The following is a 20,950-nucleotide window of genomic DNA, read 5'->3' on the forward strand; positions in this document are numbered from 1 at the left end:
ATAAGCTGTTGAATATTTAGATGTCCTTGAAGATGGCTGGAATAGCCGAAACGTTGGACTAATAAGAAATAAAGTGTTGAGACAGTATTGGATACAATTTGTGGTTTTATTTAATAAATAATTACCTTGTCTCAAAAAATTTTGAAATAATATTATTTAAATTTATATTTCTTTATTAGAGCAAAACCACAGTACCAAACACAATAGAAACAATTTATAAAATTATATATTGAATCTATTGAAGGATTTTTATTTGAAATCCTCCTAAAATTATAATTTTAGGTTTAATTGATACATCATTCAAACACTCTTTCTTTTACATCTTATAAAATATATCATATTGTTATGATATTGGTCCCTAATTATTATGCAGGTAAATATAGAATATATTATGTTCAGTTTTAAACCTTTGAGATGAAATTTTGTCAATATAAACAATTTTAGTTTTAATACATTGGGAATTTCTTAATATTAGTTCACATTTATTGAAGTTACCCCATGTAAAAATAGGAATGATCGTATTTTGTATCCAGTCCGTATCAATCAGGGCACTATAGCCTAAGAGACATGATTAAAAGAAATCTCCATTTTAATGAGACGCAGTAATTTCTTGCAAGTATTATGAATCGAATGACCTGAATTAATGAATAATTATGAAGAAGTTGAAGGCTCCAAGTAATGACTTCAGTTATCATTTACATGTCAATCAACTATACGTCATTGGTTATGCAGATGTGTAGTAGCATCCAAAAAACGTCATATCACCTGAACTGATATCCTCGATATCCATTTTTATAGATGATTAAAACTGTATTTATTTAATGTCCCTCTATACCGTCAAGTATTAAAATCAGTCACATTTAAAGGTAATAAGTGTAAACATTAAAAAATTAACTAAATAAATGACGTCAATTATCATCTGTTCGTCAGACAATCGTACCTCATTGACTATGCAGATGTGTTCTAGCAACCAAACGTCAAATCACCTGACTTCAGAATCCATGTTATAGGTCAAAAACATATTTATATTTCCTTCTATATTTTATAGAAAGTCAATTTAAAAAATAAATCGGTATCCTCTCTTTTGTCAAGAGTTACAAGTATTCCTTGGCCGATTGTATTCGATCGGAGTCCATCCCGGCTCTTCCACTTCCATTCCGGCCTCCTGTTCCCTGGCGCTTGTGTCTATTAACTCCTGAGCACACTCTACGAAGGAGCGTTCTCTCGGCATTTCTTTCTTCTTCGCCAGTTCTTTCGCCAACTGAATCTTTAGTGCATTAGATAGAAATTGCATCCTAACCTGTACCTGGATTGTCTCCATCATCTCCCTGAATTTATCGGCAGGATACTGCCCATTAGAATGTCTCAGTTTCTTCGTCTTCCTAAGCATCTTAAATATGTCCTCTTCTGGGGTCTACCGTCCTCCTCCAAACGCCTTCTTCAATCTCGCCTTGATCACGCTCCTGGATGTCTCCTCATCCACTTGAATTTGATTGAGAATACTTCTTTTCACCCTGCAGACGACTGCTGCCCTTAGCGCCTCAGCATCCTCACTGTCGAGCAGGGTTTCGGCTGTCTTTCCATCTATTCGACCTATCAGTCGTTCACCCCATTTCAGGAAATGGCTTAACTTCCCTGTCTCTCCGGTGAACCTTTCAATGTCGGAAACTGCCTTTCTTAAGAAAGGCCTTCTTAAGTCCTGGGCGGTTGCCGTGCGGATTTTGGTCCATTTCAGTTTCGTGGCATGAGCTCTCGCCAAAGAGGCTGTTCTATCTTCTGGTTGACTGCAGCTACAGGCTGGTCGTCAGCTGCTAGAGGTTGGTTGGCTGCATCTGGAAGTGAGTTGGTGAAGTTCTGACTCTCGATGTTCAGAACTGCTGCTCTCTCTATTCCGTTACCTGCCGTAAATCAGAGAGAACAATGAAAAAAAAATTCTTGAGACTAAAAATTGTTCTGGTATCCACAGATCCTGGGTTTTGGCACCAGTTAAGTGTTATCAGGTTCGAAAACTCCAGAAAAGAAAGAAGGAACAAGTAATGACACTCCCGGTTGCAACAAAAACACTTTTTTATTCATCTCAGCGCTCCTCTATATAAATCATACAATCGACTGACATTGAAGTAGCACCTGACTCAGGCCGTTACTTATATATATATATGATTACAAGTTTTTACCTACTCATAGTTCATGTTTATATATTTCATATTCATATATTTACTTTCATATACTTTTTATTGTAGAAATTAGTCGGATTTATGTACTTACTATTCAAAAATGACTTTTTTTTTTTACTATTTTAATGTGTTTTTGGATATCTATCACTTTTTTATCATGTAGAAGATTTTTCTAAATTTCAATATTTCTGTATTTTTCAAAATGTTTCTATTGACTTTTGAAACCTTTTCAAATTTAAATATTTCAGTATTTTTCAAAATGTTTCAATTTACTCTTGATTCGTCAAAAAATATCTATGTTTTTTTGTAATTTTGCAATTTTTTATAATTATGTAATATGTTAATTATATGTAAGTTATTGACAGTTTATTTTATTTTAATTATTTACTTTCTGTTTCTTGATTACTACCTGAAGATCTTTGTAGATTATATTTTTATGCATTTTGTATTATTTTATTATCTTTGTTTATTTGAAACATACACAATTATGCCGTTTTTTCGTAGTTAGTATTTTTTTTCCTTTTAAACATTGAAATTTTAAATTTGAAATCCTTTTTCATTTGTTTTTCTTATGTTGTACTTATATTATGTTCGTCATTTTACTTACTAGGCCAACCCCCTCTGCATGTCTCTATACTATATACGATGTAAATTAATAAATAAAATATAAAATAAAATTTTCTCTGCAATTAATTATAAACTGAAGATACTTTCTGTCTATTTTTTTTTTTAGTGATTGGTTCTTTTGTGTTTCGTGTGAATGCAGATATTATCAAATGCACTTAGTGATGTACTCATCATGCGTAAGAAATAGGGATGTATAATTCAAATTTACCGCTGGGAACAGCTTGAACATAAGAAAAAGAAAAATATATGTGTAGTATTAGATAAAAAAGGATAAATAATGGAATTATATAGATCCTTAGATCGATTTTTAGTACATAAATTTTATAATATTTTTTAAAAATAATTTTAATTTGCTATGCCTACACAATGCTTGAAATTTTGTCTGATGAGGGAGGCTTCCTCTAGTGTTTTGAGGTATGGCGATGGAAGAGTGTGCCTAGGATTTGAAGACTCAAATAATTTTTCACGTTTTTTCCTTTCGTTCTCTTTGAACCTTTCCCACATAGTTTTCTTGTGTTCTTCGGTATCTTTATTTATCCTGTCCATCAAGTCCATTCCGCGTTTCTCCATCTTGTTCCTTTGCTCTGCCTGGAATTTCGTATCATACATTTTATTTATCTCTTAAAGATTTTCAAAATTTTATGGGGGTCGTGCACCTAATTCTAGAACGTTTTTGTGATATATGTTCTATCTCTAATGTATTTTAAAATAATTATTACTGCTTACTGAATCCCCATTACTTGTGTGTTGCTCGTTATAATTTACTTGTAAATGCATCATTATAAAAAATAATTATATTACAAATTTGTTAATTATAAAATTAAAAAATGGTCCGTTTCTTATATCCGCTTCCTCATATCTTTTTATTTGGTATATTTAAATATTTTTCTAGCTGATAGATAATAATGTTTGTAAGAGTAATAATGAGGGTTCTGAATGCAGTTATTTATACTTTGTTTTGAAGATTGATAAATAAATTTTCGAAACAGCAACTTATAGGTTATGCATTGATCGCGATTAGGTGCACTTTCCAATATATTACCAATTTATTTACTCATTTGGTAACATTAAGGGGATAATCTTTATATAATTAACTATTTGATTCTAAATAATAAAGGTTCATTTAATTAAATTTCCAATCCAAAATAATGAATTTTGTTATAATATTTATGTTATAAATTAAGTTTAGTTTCAGATTAATCCTAATTTATTTAGTCCTTGGAATAAGCTATCGTTAAGATGGGCTTACTCCAGAAAACTAATACATAATTGTCTACTCTGAGGCTAAGAAATCAGCAATAAATGTTTTAGTTTCGAGGCTGTTAATTAATTGATTAAAACCAGGGCTAAAATAGCAAATGACCATACAAGTAATATACTTAAAGAAGTTATTTAAACCAATAAAAAAATTATTATTAAAACATAATGAAAAATTAGATGTCTTTTACTTTGTCTTTATACGGTTAAAACTCTTGGAAAAATAAAAAATTTTGGAAAAAGGACCAAAAAGGTTTTTTAAATTTGGTAACCTCATATTTCATGAGCGTCAGTCAATCATTATTTTCGGTAACCTGTGATATATTTCTATTTGTTACAAGAAATTAATTTTAACCATTATAATAAGCTAATTAAACAGTTTTCATTTCGTAGGAATATTACGAATTTAGGCAATATGTTCAAAGCAATTTTGATATTCTATTAATGAGTACGTGAGTAGTCATGAATGTCTTGGCATAGACATTGTGTCTGATGCAGAGATAGTACTTCAAATTATTATCCTTCTGATTTTTTTTTTTTTTCTGCCTCTTCATGAATTATTGCTATGAATTTTGCCTTTTTTTTCCGTCTACTACACAAAAATATTCTTGTTTTTTGTTTATTGTTTTAAATATAATGCCTATAAATTCTCGACTATCTATTAGTTTTGAAATTATCATTGATTAGAAAATTATTATAATGATGGATAATAACTGAAATAGTTAAACAAAATCCAACATAAATTACATACGTCTGAAAATATTGTAGTTTATTCTTTCTTTTTAAACCAACTTTAAATTAGTATAGTTTCATATTTGTTACTAAATAAAAATTACGAATACCTAAATGATATATGTTGTTTTAATTGACTTACATTGGCTACAACGGGACCAGAAGTCTTGTTCACTTGACGACTCATGGGACGGTTCGTCGTTCTAGAATCATTTAGAGAAATACTAATTTATCTTGAAAGTTATTCTCATACTATAAACATAAATATTGTATAAAACGTCAATATTGTTATTGATAATAAGTAATGAAAACAAATAATAATTGAATGTTTGAAGTTCAATTAGGTTCGCGTAATTTTATGATTTGACATTGGTTAAGCATCTATCGTTGTCGTTTACTCACATGATTATTCTCCAATTATGACCGTGACTTATCACGAAGTTGGACGAAAAGAAAATCAACATATGGTCAACATATAGTTGAGGGTTTTAACTGAACCTTTGAATTTTAGTAAGGATTCTTAACTCTATGAGGCGACTAATCGAAAACCGACCGAGCGTTTGTGAAATATGTGCTTTTATTATTCTATGAATAGAAAACATCCCCTTGCACGGAATCAACACATTCAACGAAAAATAATAATAACTCGCGACAATTTCCCCACCATTATTCTGATTTCGGTTCAACTTTTGCTAAATAAGATTACATTTAATGTTTAAAGGAGAAAAAAAGAATTAATCCAGTTTTAAATTTAATTTTTTATTAATAGAATAATTATTGAATATCAATCATATTGATAGAGGAAAAAGAAATTTAGACCATAATACTTTATTTAGATGAAAATAAACTATTTGACGAGAAAAGAAAAGAGGATAATCCAAATGATGATCTTCTGGAGATTAGAAAAAGCCATAAAGCTTAAAATACATTGTAGAAAAGAGGTAGGAAAAATTAAACGAATTGTAACAAATACTTTAAAGTGTCACATATGTATAATAATGTACTTGTGGTGGAATATCTTTGAAAAATGACAATGGCACGTTGTGTTGTGTCATTTTCCTTAATCATTTTGATTGATATTTAATAATTAAAAAACAAACAACTATGATAAATTTGTTAAATAAGTAATAGATTAATTATTGTAGGTATTACTTACTGATTAATGAAGGATGAGCAGCGAGATGATACACTGGGCATCCTGGTCTCAGGCAAGTCGGCCGAAGTATTTTGGCTTGTCCTGGACTCAGTGCTTCCATCGCCTTCTTCTGTCCTTCCTCTAAAATTTTTTAATAATTATCGATTAATATTATAATGTAATAGTTTTCCCATTATTGCAGTGGCTAATAATGAATAATAATAATAAAATTATATTACAAAATACTGTTTTTTTTATTATTGAAGTGTTGCATTTGGTATTTACAGCTTACATTTCATGATTATTGACATTTCTTATTTAGCAGAATGTTCATTTTTAGCATAGTAATAATCAAACCATTCATTAAAGTGGTCATTGTTTCATTAAGGTCAATGTTGTTAGTGTAGTTAAAGACAAATTTTTCAACAGTTTGAATCAAGTGGGGAATTCAACCCAGAAAGCCGACGTGCTGAATTGAAAATTTAAATAGTTACTTTTAATAAATAAGCAGGAAGGGCTCGACAAACAGGAGTTTGGAATGAAAAGACGCATTGTTTTGGGCTAAATCTACAACGAATTGGATGTAAAGGTCTTTGTGAATGAGTTTATTTGTAACGTAACAAGGAGCAACAAGGATTTTACGTAGGATTTAGGATTTTAAGGATTGGATGCGGGAAGAATTTGATGGTTTGGTGGAGCCCCAGAGGATCAATTCCATGTGTCCAAATTGGTCTGATTATCGTAGTGTGTACTATTTTTTTGTAGTGAATGAGAAGTTTAGAGCGTTTGACAAGTAAGTGTTGTAGCAATCGGAATCTACGAGCAGTTTCTTCTCGTTTCAGTCTTGTGTATGGATTTCAAGTAAGTCTCTTGTCAAGATGGAGGCCTAAGCATCTAATCTGTTCAACAGGCGTTAGTGGAGTATTTAGAAAGGATACTGTAGGACAGGAGAGCAGAGGTTTACGACGGTGAGTAAAGGAGATCTGATGGAATTTGTCAGGATTTATTTTGATTGTCCAGTTTTTACACCATTCTTCAATAGATTTATGTGTGTCTGTAGTGTTTGTGATGCATTAGTTGGGTCGTTGTTTACAGACATTGTACATCAGTGTATGTTGTTAACATTTTTTTAAAATCCTTTGTTTTCATTCAGAGCAACAATAAAGGTTCAGCTGATATCTCACTCTATCTGCTGATATGGTCCTCTGTCAGTTGATATCATACTCTATTAAAACGTTACTTATATATCAAATATAGACATTTTTATATCCGTAAAAGATAGTTGAAATATTTAAAACGTATTCGTACCATGCACGATACAGACATTGGTATAAACATAAAAAGAAAAAAAAATATGAAAATCAGATTGTTATTTTATTTTATGTTGATAACCGTTAAATAGTACAACTTTGTGCCAAGGAGTACAACATTAGGCCATGCGAAATCGATACCTTAAGGCCAATGGCTAATTGACTGAACTGGAAAACCTAGTTAAATAATGGTATAGATTTTTTTTTTCTACTGGAAATCAAATAATTCTTCCCTTGTCACAAAGTTGTACTTTTTTACGATACTTTTACAGATATGCCGTGTTTACGTTTATTTTAATGTAATGATTAGTGAAATTTGACCAGATTTGGTGTAATAAAAATTATTGTCTTTTTATATTTTGTTCTTTCGGTATTCTAAACTATTTTAAAACAGTTTTACATCTCAAACAATTATATCATCAATTATTTTTGTCAGTATGACACTAATGATTATAAAATTAATTTATCATCTGTATGTGCAACACTCTAGCTCTAATTAAGTTCTTTAATATGCGTCGAAATCTTAGCCTTTAATTAATAGTTTATGAAATTTTTTTATTGAACGCCACTTGGACCATCGTATTCTTGATGATTACAAAAATAATTATGGCTAAAATATGATAGTAGGAATCTAGCTTTTCTTATCAAGTACCGTTGTTGTTCAGTTAATGTTATAATGATTGGAAAAACGATGAAAGTCAATTTTCCAAATTGTAATTATCAGGGTCATATATTTGGGTTTAAAGTTAAACAAAAATTTTATTTGTTGCGAATATACGGATTTTATATTATAATAATTATATTGTATTTTATAGTATAAAATGTGATACTGATTGTGTTCCCTTTATATCCTTCATTTATATTCATTTGAACTATCAGATATATGCTAAATTGACAAAGAAACGAAAGATAAATCTTAATAGCTTATTTATTTATAGACTTAATTTTGTGTACGTCTGAGCAATGAAAGCTAATATATTTATTTTATTTTCCAGGTAAGATTTGTGATTATTACTAAGGAACCGCAATGATATCCTGGTTACTATTCTGGTAAGTATTATTTTTTCCTTCATTTACCGACATATGGAATATATAGTAAAGAAATTATGGCAATCAAGCAAGTTTCGAGTTTTCACACAAAATGTTTGTGTGAACAGTCCAACTCAAAAACGAAGTATCCTGCGAAACTGAAATGACATATTAAGGACATGAGTATGCTTAGGATGTTACAGAAACTTTTTCGTTAAAATCGACCAACCAGAAATGCTCTAACGATTAGGATTAAATACGGTAAATCTATGTTCCATTGATTAAGTACCTAATATAATATAGATGTTATCCTCATTGAAATGCCATGATAGGGCTTAAATGTCGAATCATCAAAAAACGTCTCTTGAAGTTCCTATTCCTCTAATATATATAATAACCAACCACCTCAGGTTTTAGTATTATAAAATAGATAAGTATGAAATATGAAAGGATTAAATTACTAACTAAAGGAGAAAAATGAATAAATAGAGAAAGCAGTTTTAAGAAAGAAAAATGGGAGATGTTCGGGTGTACCCGATTTTACCAATCGAATTGATTTAAACAATACTTTGTTATTTTATTTTAAAGTGTAGTATTCGTGGTAGTTGACTTCCGTCATTCTCACCTCAAAAACCCTTAATTATGATTTTTCAGTAAGCGAATGTTTTGTGATGCGCTCACCGCACCAGAGTTTTATTAAAACGTTTTCTGTCATTATCAATAACGGAATGAAAATTTATTATATAAAGTCCAAGAAAGCAATAAGATATGTTTTTATAGAATGATAATATTCTGAGGAAGATGTATTAATTATCATTTACCTATTTCCTCATTACAAGTGACTCGGTGAGAGGAATATGCTGGGATCTCAAAGAGCTCTGCTCTACCCATGGGAGTGGGTTCTGGGATCATCTGCCCGATAGTGTATATATTGTATAAATGTGATTAGAGATTATTTTTTTATTTATTATTATTTTATTTTATTTATTTATTTTTTCATGTACATAGTTTGATTATATTCATTTTCTTTATCCTTAGAGAGAGATTTTATTTATTCTTATGTACTATTTTTTCGTTTATTTGTGAATTAGTGAATGTGATCGGTCATCACTATTACCTATTGCCCAACAACAACTTTGTGGCAGATTGTAATATCAATCAACAAATAAAGTTTTGAATTAAAAAAAAAAAAGACGCTATTTCCTAACATAAATTTTCTTTTAAAACTTCTTAGTTCCCATCTAAGTTGCATAACAGTTCTGTATTAGATTTACAAATTGAAAATTCCTATATCAAATTTAGCAAAAAAAAAACATGAAACGTGGTAATATCAACAAAACCTGAACGTATGGGAAATGTCTAAAGAACCAGATCTGCAATGCTGTAAACCTGGTATGAGCATTCTGCTAGTGTTTGATTTATAATAAAGGTAATAGGAGTGTAGGGGTGCATTTAATATCCATTCCATTCATAACCACACCACCATGGTTTTGTGTATATATATATATATATATATATATATTCTCTGTATATAGTATAAATTCCTGATCAGGAATACCATGAAGAAGTGAAGACTAATTTCTGCTAACATTTCTTTCTACTCAAATGGTTTTATTGAAGTTCTTGAAGTCGTATCTTTACAAATTTTCCAAATCCTTGTATGCCGAATGAGTTTCTTTGGAGAAAAGCTTTTTGGGAGCTTTAACTTTTTCCTTCGACCTCAACTAATTTTTTTGTGTTTCTCGTCATTTTCAAGTTATTTTAAGCCTCGACAGTCACTAGAAATTGAGAAACAGGTTTGCAAATTTATATATGAATTTGAATTGTGTTAAAGGAGTGCTCTTTAGAGGTGTATTTTTTTTCCTTCGCCCACCCACTACTTTTAAAGTTGGCATTTCTCTAACCTCCTTTCAATTGGGTCGGAGGTGCTCAGTATTGGTGTTAGTGGAATGGCTTTTGGTGGTCTCAATTTTTTCTAATAGCATTGCCATTTATTTTCGCGACTTATAGGTATGAGAACTTTCATAATCCCAGGAAAATATGTTGATATTTGTATATTACTTTAACCCGTGTTAGAGAAGGGTCCGAACTGTTATCTCTTGTCGTTACCATTTGTGGTGCTTTTTAAACTCTAGCGCAATTCTAAAGCCTCTGAATGAAAAAAAATATATTTTCCTCAAAATCGAAATTTTTCACTAGAATTATACGTTTCACATTTCAAGGAGCAGATGTGGTTTCAATGAGTCAATTGTAATTATAAATAATAATTATAAATCGAAAAGATGTATAAAATAAACCAAAACTACCAACTTTTATATTGATTATACTTTTAAAAAACTAGTTTTAAAAATGACTTAAATATATAATAACCGTGACAAGTAAAAAGCAAGTAACTAACTTGAATCTTTGATGGTCTGCTGTGCGGCACGGTATACCTTACTCGCCTGACGAATTTGAGATTATCTCAGCATTATCTCTGAATATAAAAGGATATATAGAATATCCGAATTAGAAGGAAGGGGCAGGGGCGCATTTTATAGACGGTTTATATATTATCCAACTATAACATTATCCTCTATTCCTTTTTCCCTGACAAGTAGTCAACTTATTATCCATCCACCACAGTGTTTCATGGCGGACCTGTTACCTCGGATTTAAACTATATTAATAGCAAAACCTCAGGAAACAGAACAAAACGAGGTAAAGTAAATATCAGAAAAGTATTTAAGAGAACCTTGATAACCATTATTAAATTCAACTTTCTTTCTAGTATATTAATAATATACTTATTAATTTAGTTAATCAAACTTATGATGTTCATATTAATGTATACTAGTGAAAATATAAACTGCTAAAGTTACTACATTTGAAGAAAAGTATTTACACTAAAGTTTTAGCATTTTAGAATACACAACCTTAAACTATTGCTGAGAAAATTCTTTGATATATTAAAAAAAAGCTGAAAGCACAAAAAATTTTATGTAATTAAAGAAAATTGTTTTCAATTTAAGCTAACCAGCTGGCTTCATTAAGCGTTTTATGAATGAAAACTTGTAAAGGGACTAAAGAGTGTCCATGTGATTCTTGGATGGTCGTCACTAATAAATGGTACTGTTGCAAAAGATAAAGTAATCTTCCACTGATATCTGTCAATTGTGATTATAATTTGTTTTTTCTGCAATATGTCAGCAAAATCTAACAAAGGGACTTTGTTGAGATGTGGTTGCAGTATGACCAGGATGACTGCGAAAAAGTATTAAGTAGTCTTGTAAAGCACAGGTTAAACCGTAATTCGTTTCCTGCGGTGTTTATAAACTTGATTATATTAAAATTTTTTTTTTAAAAATTGGGAAAAGATGGAAAACCTTTTCACGCAAATAAAAACGTTTTTAATTTAAAACAATGTTGAAAAAATGTCACTTCGAATTGTCTAATATTGAAGAAGAGGACCACCCTTCAATTTCATCCGGACCTGATTGCAGTGAAAAACTATTTTCTGAGTAAAATGCAAATAGATGGACTAAAGAAAAGTAAGGAACATACTCTTTTCTAGTTATGATGAAATTGCATTATCTGCAAAATAATGTTTTCCTGGAAAACGAGATGCTCCAGCTTCGCTGCAGAATGTGTCATGTTATCATCCTTCGTTTAATGCAACTGCGTTGAAAAATATTTTACAGAAGAAGTGCTCAAATTTTTATACAAATGATAACATATGAAGATTAATGAAATATGACTATGACTCTATGAATATGACTTCATGAATGATGACTAATTTGATAGTTGTAGAACAAGATAAGTGCACTTATATTTATTAAGAGGGAATACAATGGAAGCATAGGCTACAGGCAGCATAAGCAAGAATTTTCCATATATATCAGAAGAAGCAGATAATGAAAATTTGTTTTCATTTAGACCAATAAACATGAGCCTGAAAAAATAAAAAAAATATTACCCATAAGTGTGCAACACTTTGAGCCACACTACTTCCATAAAAATGTTTCATGTGTGGGATCATACTAAAAGTGTTACTTCAAGAGATTTAAGAATACTAATTAGTTATTAGATAAATGAACACTATTTCTTTGGTATATTCACGCTTCATGAATGGATTCGAACTTCCGAATCCATCTTAAATATAGGTTTGAGCATGGACATACCAAAACAAGGAAGTGGTTGTAGTAACGTTAGAAACACTATCTCGAGATTTTTTCAGTAATTTTACTGTTAGTTCCCAAATTAATGGCAGAGAATTACAATTAATAAAGGCATTCGGTGTAATGTTGCATTTGATTCCAATGCCAGATAAATTAAAACATTAATAAGAAGCATCATTCCTGGTATCCTTCACAAGTTAAGGTTCAAAAAATCCCATGTCATCACGCAATAAGATCTCCTCCCAAGACCAGCAAAATTTGTTGGAATAAGACAAGATATTTGGTTACAAAGTCCTCTTGTCCTAAATGAATTTGGGAAGTTGAAAGAAACATTAGAAAAAGAAAAGATGAAAATAAGTCCGCAAGTCCTGGAATGTCCATTCGTGTAATAGTAGAATCGAGTAAACGACTTGACCAAGACTTCTGCGATAGCTCTTATTGAAGATAAAAAAAAAAAGAAGAAAGGATGGGGGAAAAGACTGATTCGATATGATAACATAATAAAATAAAAATAATAATAACAAAACATAATAATAAAAGCCTATATTTCAATATACGTCGACTAATTTTCTATTTCAAAATATAAAACATCTTATTAGTAAGAGTATAAATAACTCATATATCTGGACTGTGTAAGTAAAAAAACAAAACAAATTATTGTGTATTTGCAAAATCCAGGCTACTTGGGGGGTAACCAAAATACTAATTAATTAATAAAACCGCGTTTTTTTTTTGTGTTTTTTATATGGACCGTTTTACTGGAGTAATGATTATGTTAGGCATAGTGTATGTATATTATTGACACCTCTTCAAAATTATTAGAAAACAATTCTAATAAACTCTGCTAGTTGTTGTGAGAACCTACATGACAACCAAAGACGACACGAACCATATTATTCTGCCATAGAAAGGAATAATATCAATATACGAAGTAAAAGAAACAATATCGAAAGCGAATGAATTATAATAACAATGGCAAATCAGATAGTGGCTATAGAAAAAATACCAACTGGGTGAATGGGTTGTCGGATAGTGCAAGAGCAGAAAAAAAGTTAGTTATTACATCTATTATCCAATTTTTGATTACTTTAATGAAAATTATGTACATTTATAAGTCAAAATTACTTTTGTCAGGCATAGTTAGGGGACTAAAAATGGCGGCTGTTTCAAAACGATTAAAAAAATAATATTCGGAGCTTTATATAATTAAAAGTACTCACAACATTAAAAAATCTAACAGGACATAGTTTAAAGATGACTAAATTTGCTAAAATATGAGCCCTATTAAAGTTTTTTACGTGCAATACTTTCCGAGATACACAAAACATTTCATTACGAAATGACTAAAAATCAGCAGATTGTGAAATTTAATTTGAGAAATATACATCTATATTTTAAAAACCATCATGTCTATTAGCACTCAAATTAAGGCTAGTTTAATGTCCTATAAATTAGTTTATGTCGTTTATCTTTGTAAAAGTAGTAGTGTTCACGATATTTGCCAGAATAAATTCACAAAATGTTTATTTCTAGTGTGGTGAATCGGCCGGCAACAATGTTAAATTTTATATTTGTTTATTTTGTTAATTAATTAATTATTTTATTATTATTATTTTATATTTTTCGTATTTGTTAGTGAATGCTTCGTAAGTATTTCCACATAAATTTTGAATATTACTCAGCTAAACAAGTTCAATCAAATACACTTGGTCATATACTCAATATGTATGGAATAGGCATCCGAATCCATATTTGACGTTGATGGATCGTTAATCAATTATTCTAATTACATTTAAATCTTGCGAAATATGAGAAGAGCCGTTCTAACATAAATTAGAATGCATAGTATTTGTTTAAGAACTCTTTACAGGCGACAAACGCCATCTGAAAACTATTTAAGTGATGGAGAGGTGTGAGTTCCACTAACCTCAACGCGATCATTACTATGCTTATAGCGAGAGAGTTCTTCGAACGCCGCGGGTGCTTCCTCTGTGAATGATGTCTGCCTCCGACTTGGAAGTCGTTGGCTGTCTGCTTGGAATCGAGCCAATATAAATGGAAGTCCTCAGGGCTTTTGGATGCAGGAAATTAAGCAAAAGCTCTTATCTTTCAAGGACTTCTAAATTCGCAATTTCATTCCTTATTACTTGTCTTAGATTTAATTAATTCCAACTTATTTTCAATATTTCTTTCTTGAACAATATTATTCCATAATACCATTCTGCAATTTTAATTTGTGCTTTTGTTTCCCTCCGATTCCTATGTTGATGAATCTTAGCAGGAAAGAAGTATGATGAAGAAAATTTGATAAAAAGAGCCATGAATAATTTTGAGAAATGGTCTCCTTTATTTACAGTACTCTCTAGTGCAGTGGTTCTCAAACTTTTTTGTCCTACCACCCCCTTTCCAGGAAAAATATTACTACCCCTGAAAATAATTAAAAAAAAAAAAATGTAATAGCAATTAATTGGAAATATATATGTATTAAAGTTTCTATCTTTTTCGTAAAATATAGCAAAGCAAGGTGTAAATTAGAAACTTGAACTGCGAAATTATGAAACTATTTATTGAACTCAGAATAGAATTTAATACAAAAAACATTCGAGATCACCTTAATGAGAAGGAAGAACTGAGTGTGCTGCTACCAATTTTATCCTCTTCGTAAAATATAGCAAAGCAAGGTGTAAATTAGAAACATTGAACTTGCGAAATTATGAAACTATTTATTTAACTCAGAATAGAATTTAATACAAAAAACATTCGAGATCACCTTAATGAGAAGGAATAACTGGGTGTGCTACTACCAATTTAGTAATCCTTCTCTCTATTTTCGTCTGCATTATAATATTGTTGACCGTGTCGACTTATATTCATCAATGCCCCCCCCCCCAAATGCGCCTGTAGCCATCACCACCTCCCTGAAGTGGTTCAGGGAAAGTTCGTAGAAACTTTGTACCACAAAAAATGTCATTTACTTGAATTTCTTACAAACAGTTTTTATCGAAACATAAAAAAAATCCCAAGAAATAAACTGAAAACAACCAAACTATGCTAATGCTTTTTTCTTGCCAAAAAAAATTATTGATAATTAATAATGGTTCCTGGCTAAATATCTGTCAGCAAACCTCAGATTCGTATTCATGGACCCAAAAAAAATGGGCTGTACCAAACTTGAACACTTTATTAGCACCTTCAAGGTTACAGTTAAACTAAAAAATTAATTGAGCATTGATGGATAAAACAGTGGCATAATTTAAAATTCCCAAATTTAAGTCGTTTATGAATCGTACAACTAAAATATTAATTCTGAATAAAACCTTAAAATTTATCAATGAGTCGTTTGAGTTTTTTTAAAAAATAAAATAAATGGTGGATTTAATACAAGTATTTGTGTTATGTAAGTCGCCACTGACGATAGAGCACTTTTAAAAAAAAGTTGTAAGTACACGGCGGGCATTCCACGACAAAAAATATTTTAATAAGAAATAAAAATAAGGTAAAATGGTTACAGATGATATCATATCAGTAACAGAGTTATTTGTGTAGTTTCATAAAAATCTGAGATGATGAAATGGGATCCAATTAAGACATAAAATATATTAGAAAATCTAGGAACAAGTATCCATCACAACACCGGCTTCTTACGATATCATGATGTCGTCAAAATGGTAAAACCAAAATATCAATATGTTTTTGTTTTTTTTCGGTAACTTGTGTAATCAACTATTTACATTTATTTTTACTCGGTAGTTTATCACTTGCATTGAAAATCATTTAGGTTAATTTAAGTATTCATATTTAGGATTTTTCAGTTTTATGTATATGTACTTGTTATAAAACGAACTGTTAAAATTCCAATTTTTGAGTATTTTGAGTAAAAAACTCAAGCGCCCTTACACCACTTACTAAGTGCAATGTGTTCATTTCAGCTAATAATAAATAACTATTTTTAATTTCTCTTAATTAATAGCTTTGCATGATAAATTCCGACAAAACTATAGACAGGTTATATATCTGTTCATCTCTTATCTGAGAATAGGTTAAACGGGAGTTTAACGCGTAATAGTAGAAATGTAACTATGGTTAGCTTACACCATACTGAAAACTAAATTATTTATAAGATCAACTCTTTCATGCCATTCATTTTCGGTAATTCATATTGCATTATAAATGGAAAAGACAATGAAACGGGGTAACATTTAAATTTTAAATTAATACATTAGTTTTTATTTCAATTTTATAACTTCCAATCAAGCTCTTCATTCTACTCCCTTAGGTTCTTTTGTCACATTAGATTCAAATTTTTCTTTGATTATTTGTGTTTCTTTCTTTTTAGATTCTAATTCCTTTTTAGGTTCTTCTGTCCCCTTAGGTTCTTCTTTTTCTTTAATTTTTTCATCTTCTTTTTTAATTTTCTCATCTTCTTTTTTAATTTTTTCATCTTCTTTTTTCATTGTTTCATCTTCTTTTTTAATTTTTACATCTTCTTTTTTAATATTTCCATCTTTTTTAATTTTTTCATCTTCTTTTTTAATTTTTTCATCTTCTTTTTCCATTTTTTCATCTCCTTCTTTAATGTTTACTTTCTCAATGTTATACGGATTTCTTCTCTCTATTTCTGCCTTACTCTCATCCAGCTTTTTCAAGGCTAGATCTATAGTTCTCCTCAATGGTCTTAAGATGGCTTGGAACAGCGTTATGTATGCTGTCCCTCTTTTCACATCTAGTTCCTGTTTTGCTATGTTTCTTGTCTTCTTTACTGTTTTGGTTATTGGTGGCTTTTTTGGTTCTTGTGGGTTAGTAGAAAAGTAGATAATTCTATTGGAAGTGAGGCTGCCGGTCATGAGAGGACATTTGAGAGCCTGATTAAAAAATCTAAGCATTTTACAGAAAAACTGGTCGTGAATTAAATTTTTTTATCAATTTTTTTTTTAATTTTACGTAATCATATGGATAAATCTAATTATTTTATATTTTATTACACCTGCGTCCATCGATATAAACAGATGATATGAACATGTGTAAAGTGAGTGATTAACATTTCTCTCTTTCTATAATCACTTTTTCTCTTTGATTATCTTCTACTTTACGATTTTTATTCTTCGCTGGTAAAAGTTGTTGGGGTTAGTATTGAGACATTTAACCATAATTTAGTGGTGAATAATACTGTAAAAAACAAACAACCCTATATTTACTAATTGACGTACTTTTTGACCCTCATTTTTACTCCAGGGCTTCCTTTTCGACGCTTTCATTAGGTCTTTTTTTCGTTATCAATTAAACCAAATATTTTTTTATAATTAGAAACAACTGGTACAGTGACTGAAGAAAGTATTTGCAAACCATGTTTTTTTTTTTTTTTATTAAATTATAAATGTATGCAATAAAAAAAACCCTTACTTAATTACTTCAAAAATGAAAAGTACATTTATAACTACATAACTACAAATAAAATTCAAATAGAAAACTGCTTTCATATAAAAACTTGATGTTTTGTTTTTATTTTAAAAAAAAAGTATTTGCACATCTTGCGTTTTATTATTATTATTATTTTTAAATTTAATATTTTGTATGAAACCCGTTGGCATCTATTACCACTTGTAAACATCTCGGTGTTGATTGGACGAGTTTTTTAATTAAATCCGTCTTAATTTGTTCCCATTCTTGCTGTAAAAGATCCTAGAGGTGGTGTCATCCGATTATTTGATGTTTTCGATCATTTTTATCTAAAATATGCCACAAATCTTCAATTATGTTTAAGTCAGGAGACTGCGGAAGGATATGAAGTGGTGTGGGAATATTGAATATAAACTACTCTTTAGTTTTGTTTGCTACATATATCATTATCACGTATAAAAAAATACTGATCCTCAAATCCTAATTTGGCTGCACTGGCTAGCAGGTTATGGCGTAGAATCTTGACATAACCTTCTGCATTTAAAATCCCTTCAATAGGCACGTGATTTCCTATGCTATTATAAGCTATGCATCCCCAAACCATTACAGTTCCATGGTTTACAGTAGCTGAGACGCTTTGCTAAATTCTTCACCATATCGTCTTTCTGCCGTCAGATCAAAACGAATTAAATTTACTCTGATCAGAGAATAACACATCTTAAACTGATGAGGTTGTTGACGTAATCCCTAGCAAATAAGATTCTTTTTTTGCCATTGGTTTCGCTGATATAAGGTTTCTTTCTCGGGACTCTCCTGTAAATTCCTTCAGAATTTAAAATATTTCTAATTGTTTTAGTGCTCAAACATAACCTAAAATTCGATTTGATCATAATAGCTAGAACACCTACATTAACTCCTGGATTTTTTATCGCCTGAATTTTGATTTTGATTTTCATCCTCTCATTTACTTTCATTGGACGTCCTTTGCGCTGGTTATTTGAAGATGTGTCTCTTTCTTCAAATGTCTTAATTAAGTATCTGACGGTTGAAAAATTAGTACTTAACGTGAGTATCGAAATTCTTAACAGATTGTTGATGTAACTTTTAGGTTGGAAAGGGCCTTTAGGCCAAGCACCCTGGACTTAGTTTACATTTTAGTCACTTATACCAAAGTAACAATGACGACAACCTAAAACTCAGAGCCTCAACGCCAATATTATCTACCATTATAACAAGTCAATTGTTAATATATGCTTAGCAAGTGCTGCATAAAAGAAAAAAATATTTTTTAAAAATTCACCAAATCCAGTTTAATAAATAATAATTTTAGTCAGTAAACACTTTAATTTTTTTTTAAATTACTTCAATCCAGAGACCAGAGTTACATACGACGTTAAATCATATGATTGTGTAAATAAAAACATGTGTAGAAAAACAAATAATGATTATGCCAATAATAATAATAAAATCATACCATTCCACGTTACAGAACCGGCCACATAGAAAAAAAAATAATAATAATTATAATTATAAATCGGTATTTTCCTATAAAAATGTTAAGATATCTGAATAGTGCGCTCACTCTTCGTCCCATGAATACTAAACTATATTTAAATATGATGAAAAACTTCTGCAAGTATGCTGAAAGAACAAAGGATTGGTTGAAGTGGTATGTTAAATACATGGAGGATACTAAAGAAAGGGTTAAAGTGGGAAAATCCGCACTTGTTCCTCCGCAAACACTAGAAGCTTTAGAAAATGAAATAAAGAACGTCAAAAAAGAAATAGCGAAGAGGGAAAAAGAAGGTCAATAAGAATGTGCGGAACATTGAAAAATCTAACTCATGTGTTGAAATAAAATCTCATATATTTTAATCAGCCAGTGCATTCACAACCATACCGGTTGCTCAATGTTTTAATATATATTTAATTAATAAAATAGTCCTATTTCAATTCTTTTTTGTAAGGAATCGAAATACCATTGAAAACACAGTTACAGCCAACAACAACAGAAAAAAAAATGTATTTTGCATAAATGTAGCTTTCTTCCTGCTGAATTAATACTTTGAATGTTTGAACCAAGCCATTCTGCTGCCAAATAACCATTGAAAATTGAATCTTCTTAAAACGATGCAGGAGCTTCAAACATTGGTAACCCATTTTTGAAATCTAAACATAAATTCCAATTTGTTAAAAACCCTTCCAATCACGACAAAAGCTGGCTCGGATGATTGAGTGTTTCAGGAGTAAAAACGTTCACAGTATATGAAATATACCTCAACAATCCTGATTCAGCTAGGTTTTAATGTAGATGTATGTTAAAGCTGTCAATTTGTGAAATTGGTACGCTCTTCTTGGAATCCCCAACATACAGTACTTCATAAGTACTGTCCTTCCAGAATATTTTTATCCATAAATCTTTGACTTAATTTCTTAATCTATTTAAACTTGCTTGTGGTATATTAGATTTTTTCATAAGATTTGATGACGTGTTTTTGAAAAATATCAACCAATCCTACGAAATGATGAACATTTTTGCGTATTGATAAAACTCTGTTCACAGATATTTTGAAAAACAACCAACTAATTTTTGAGAACAGATCTTCTCGAAATCACTGAACGTTTTGAATTTTTTCAAGCCAAAGAACTATGGGCACTTACCAATCCGGAATCATTCGCTGCCACTTTTTTATTTAACCATCACTGCGTTACTAAACGAATTTGCAAGCTAAATCATATTCGAATTTTTTTAAAAATATAAAACTTCATTTCGGAAAGATATGTACTATTTTCCACATTTACCGATCCTTCCTCATGAACCTTCTTCTTCTCTTTTCTCTATTTGTTTATTGACCCTTTCATTTCAAGACCTAGTACCTCTTATATCTAGCCTATCCGGAGGGTTGCTTTTGAGCTCACCTGACTTAAAGATTCAAGAATTTAAACGTTTCTTGAGTTAGGTGTTCTATTCTATAATTACATAAAATCATATGATTTTTTAATTTATTTTTTGTTATCATCGTTCTCTACATATGTTTTTATTTGCAAGACAATATGCTCTAATTCATCTCTCTCTCTCTCTCTCTCTCTCTCTCTCTCTCTCTCTCTCTCTCTCTCTCTCTCTCTCTCTCT

At 30.4% G+C, this 20,950-nt stretch overlaps 1 protein-coding gene across 1 annotated transcript in view; it reads right to left on the reverse strand.

The window, feature by feature from the left end:
* LOC106691129 (reticulocyte-binding protein homolog 2b) overlaps positions 1-20,950 on the reverse strand; it is a 54,667-nt gene that overhangs the window by 32,722 nt on the left and 995 nt on the right. The window contains exons 2-4 of the mRNA XM_014436796.2: positions 5,947-6,064; positions 4,933-4,993; positions 3,165-3,389 (exon numbers count right to left, since the gene is read on the reverse strand). Coding sequence (XP_014292282.2) covers positions 3,165-3,389; positions 4,933-4,993; positions 5,947-6,064 — 404 coding nt within the window. The remainder of the gene's footprint in view (positions 1-3,164; positions 3,390-4,932; positions 4,994-5,946; positions 6,065-20,950) is intronic.

This window comes from Halyomorpha halys, unplaced genomic scaffold (assembly GCF_000696795.3).
Source record: "Halyomorpha halys isolate HHAL.00 unplaced genomic scaffold, Hhal_1.1 Scaffold2095.1, whole genome shotgun sequence".
Taxonomy (NCBI): domain Eukaryota; kingdom Metazoa; phylum Arthropoda; class Insecta; order Hemiptera; family Pentatomidae; genus Halyomorpha; species Halyomorpha halys.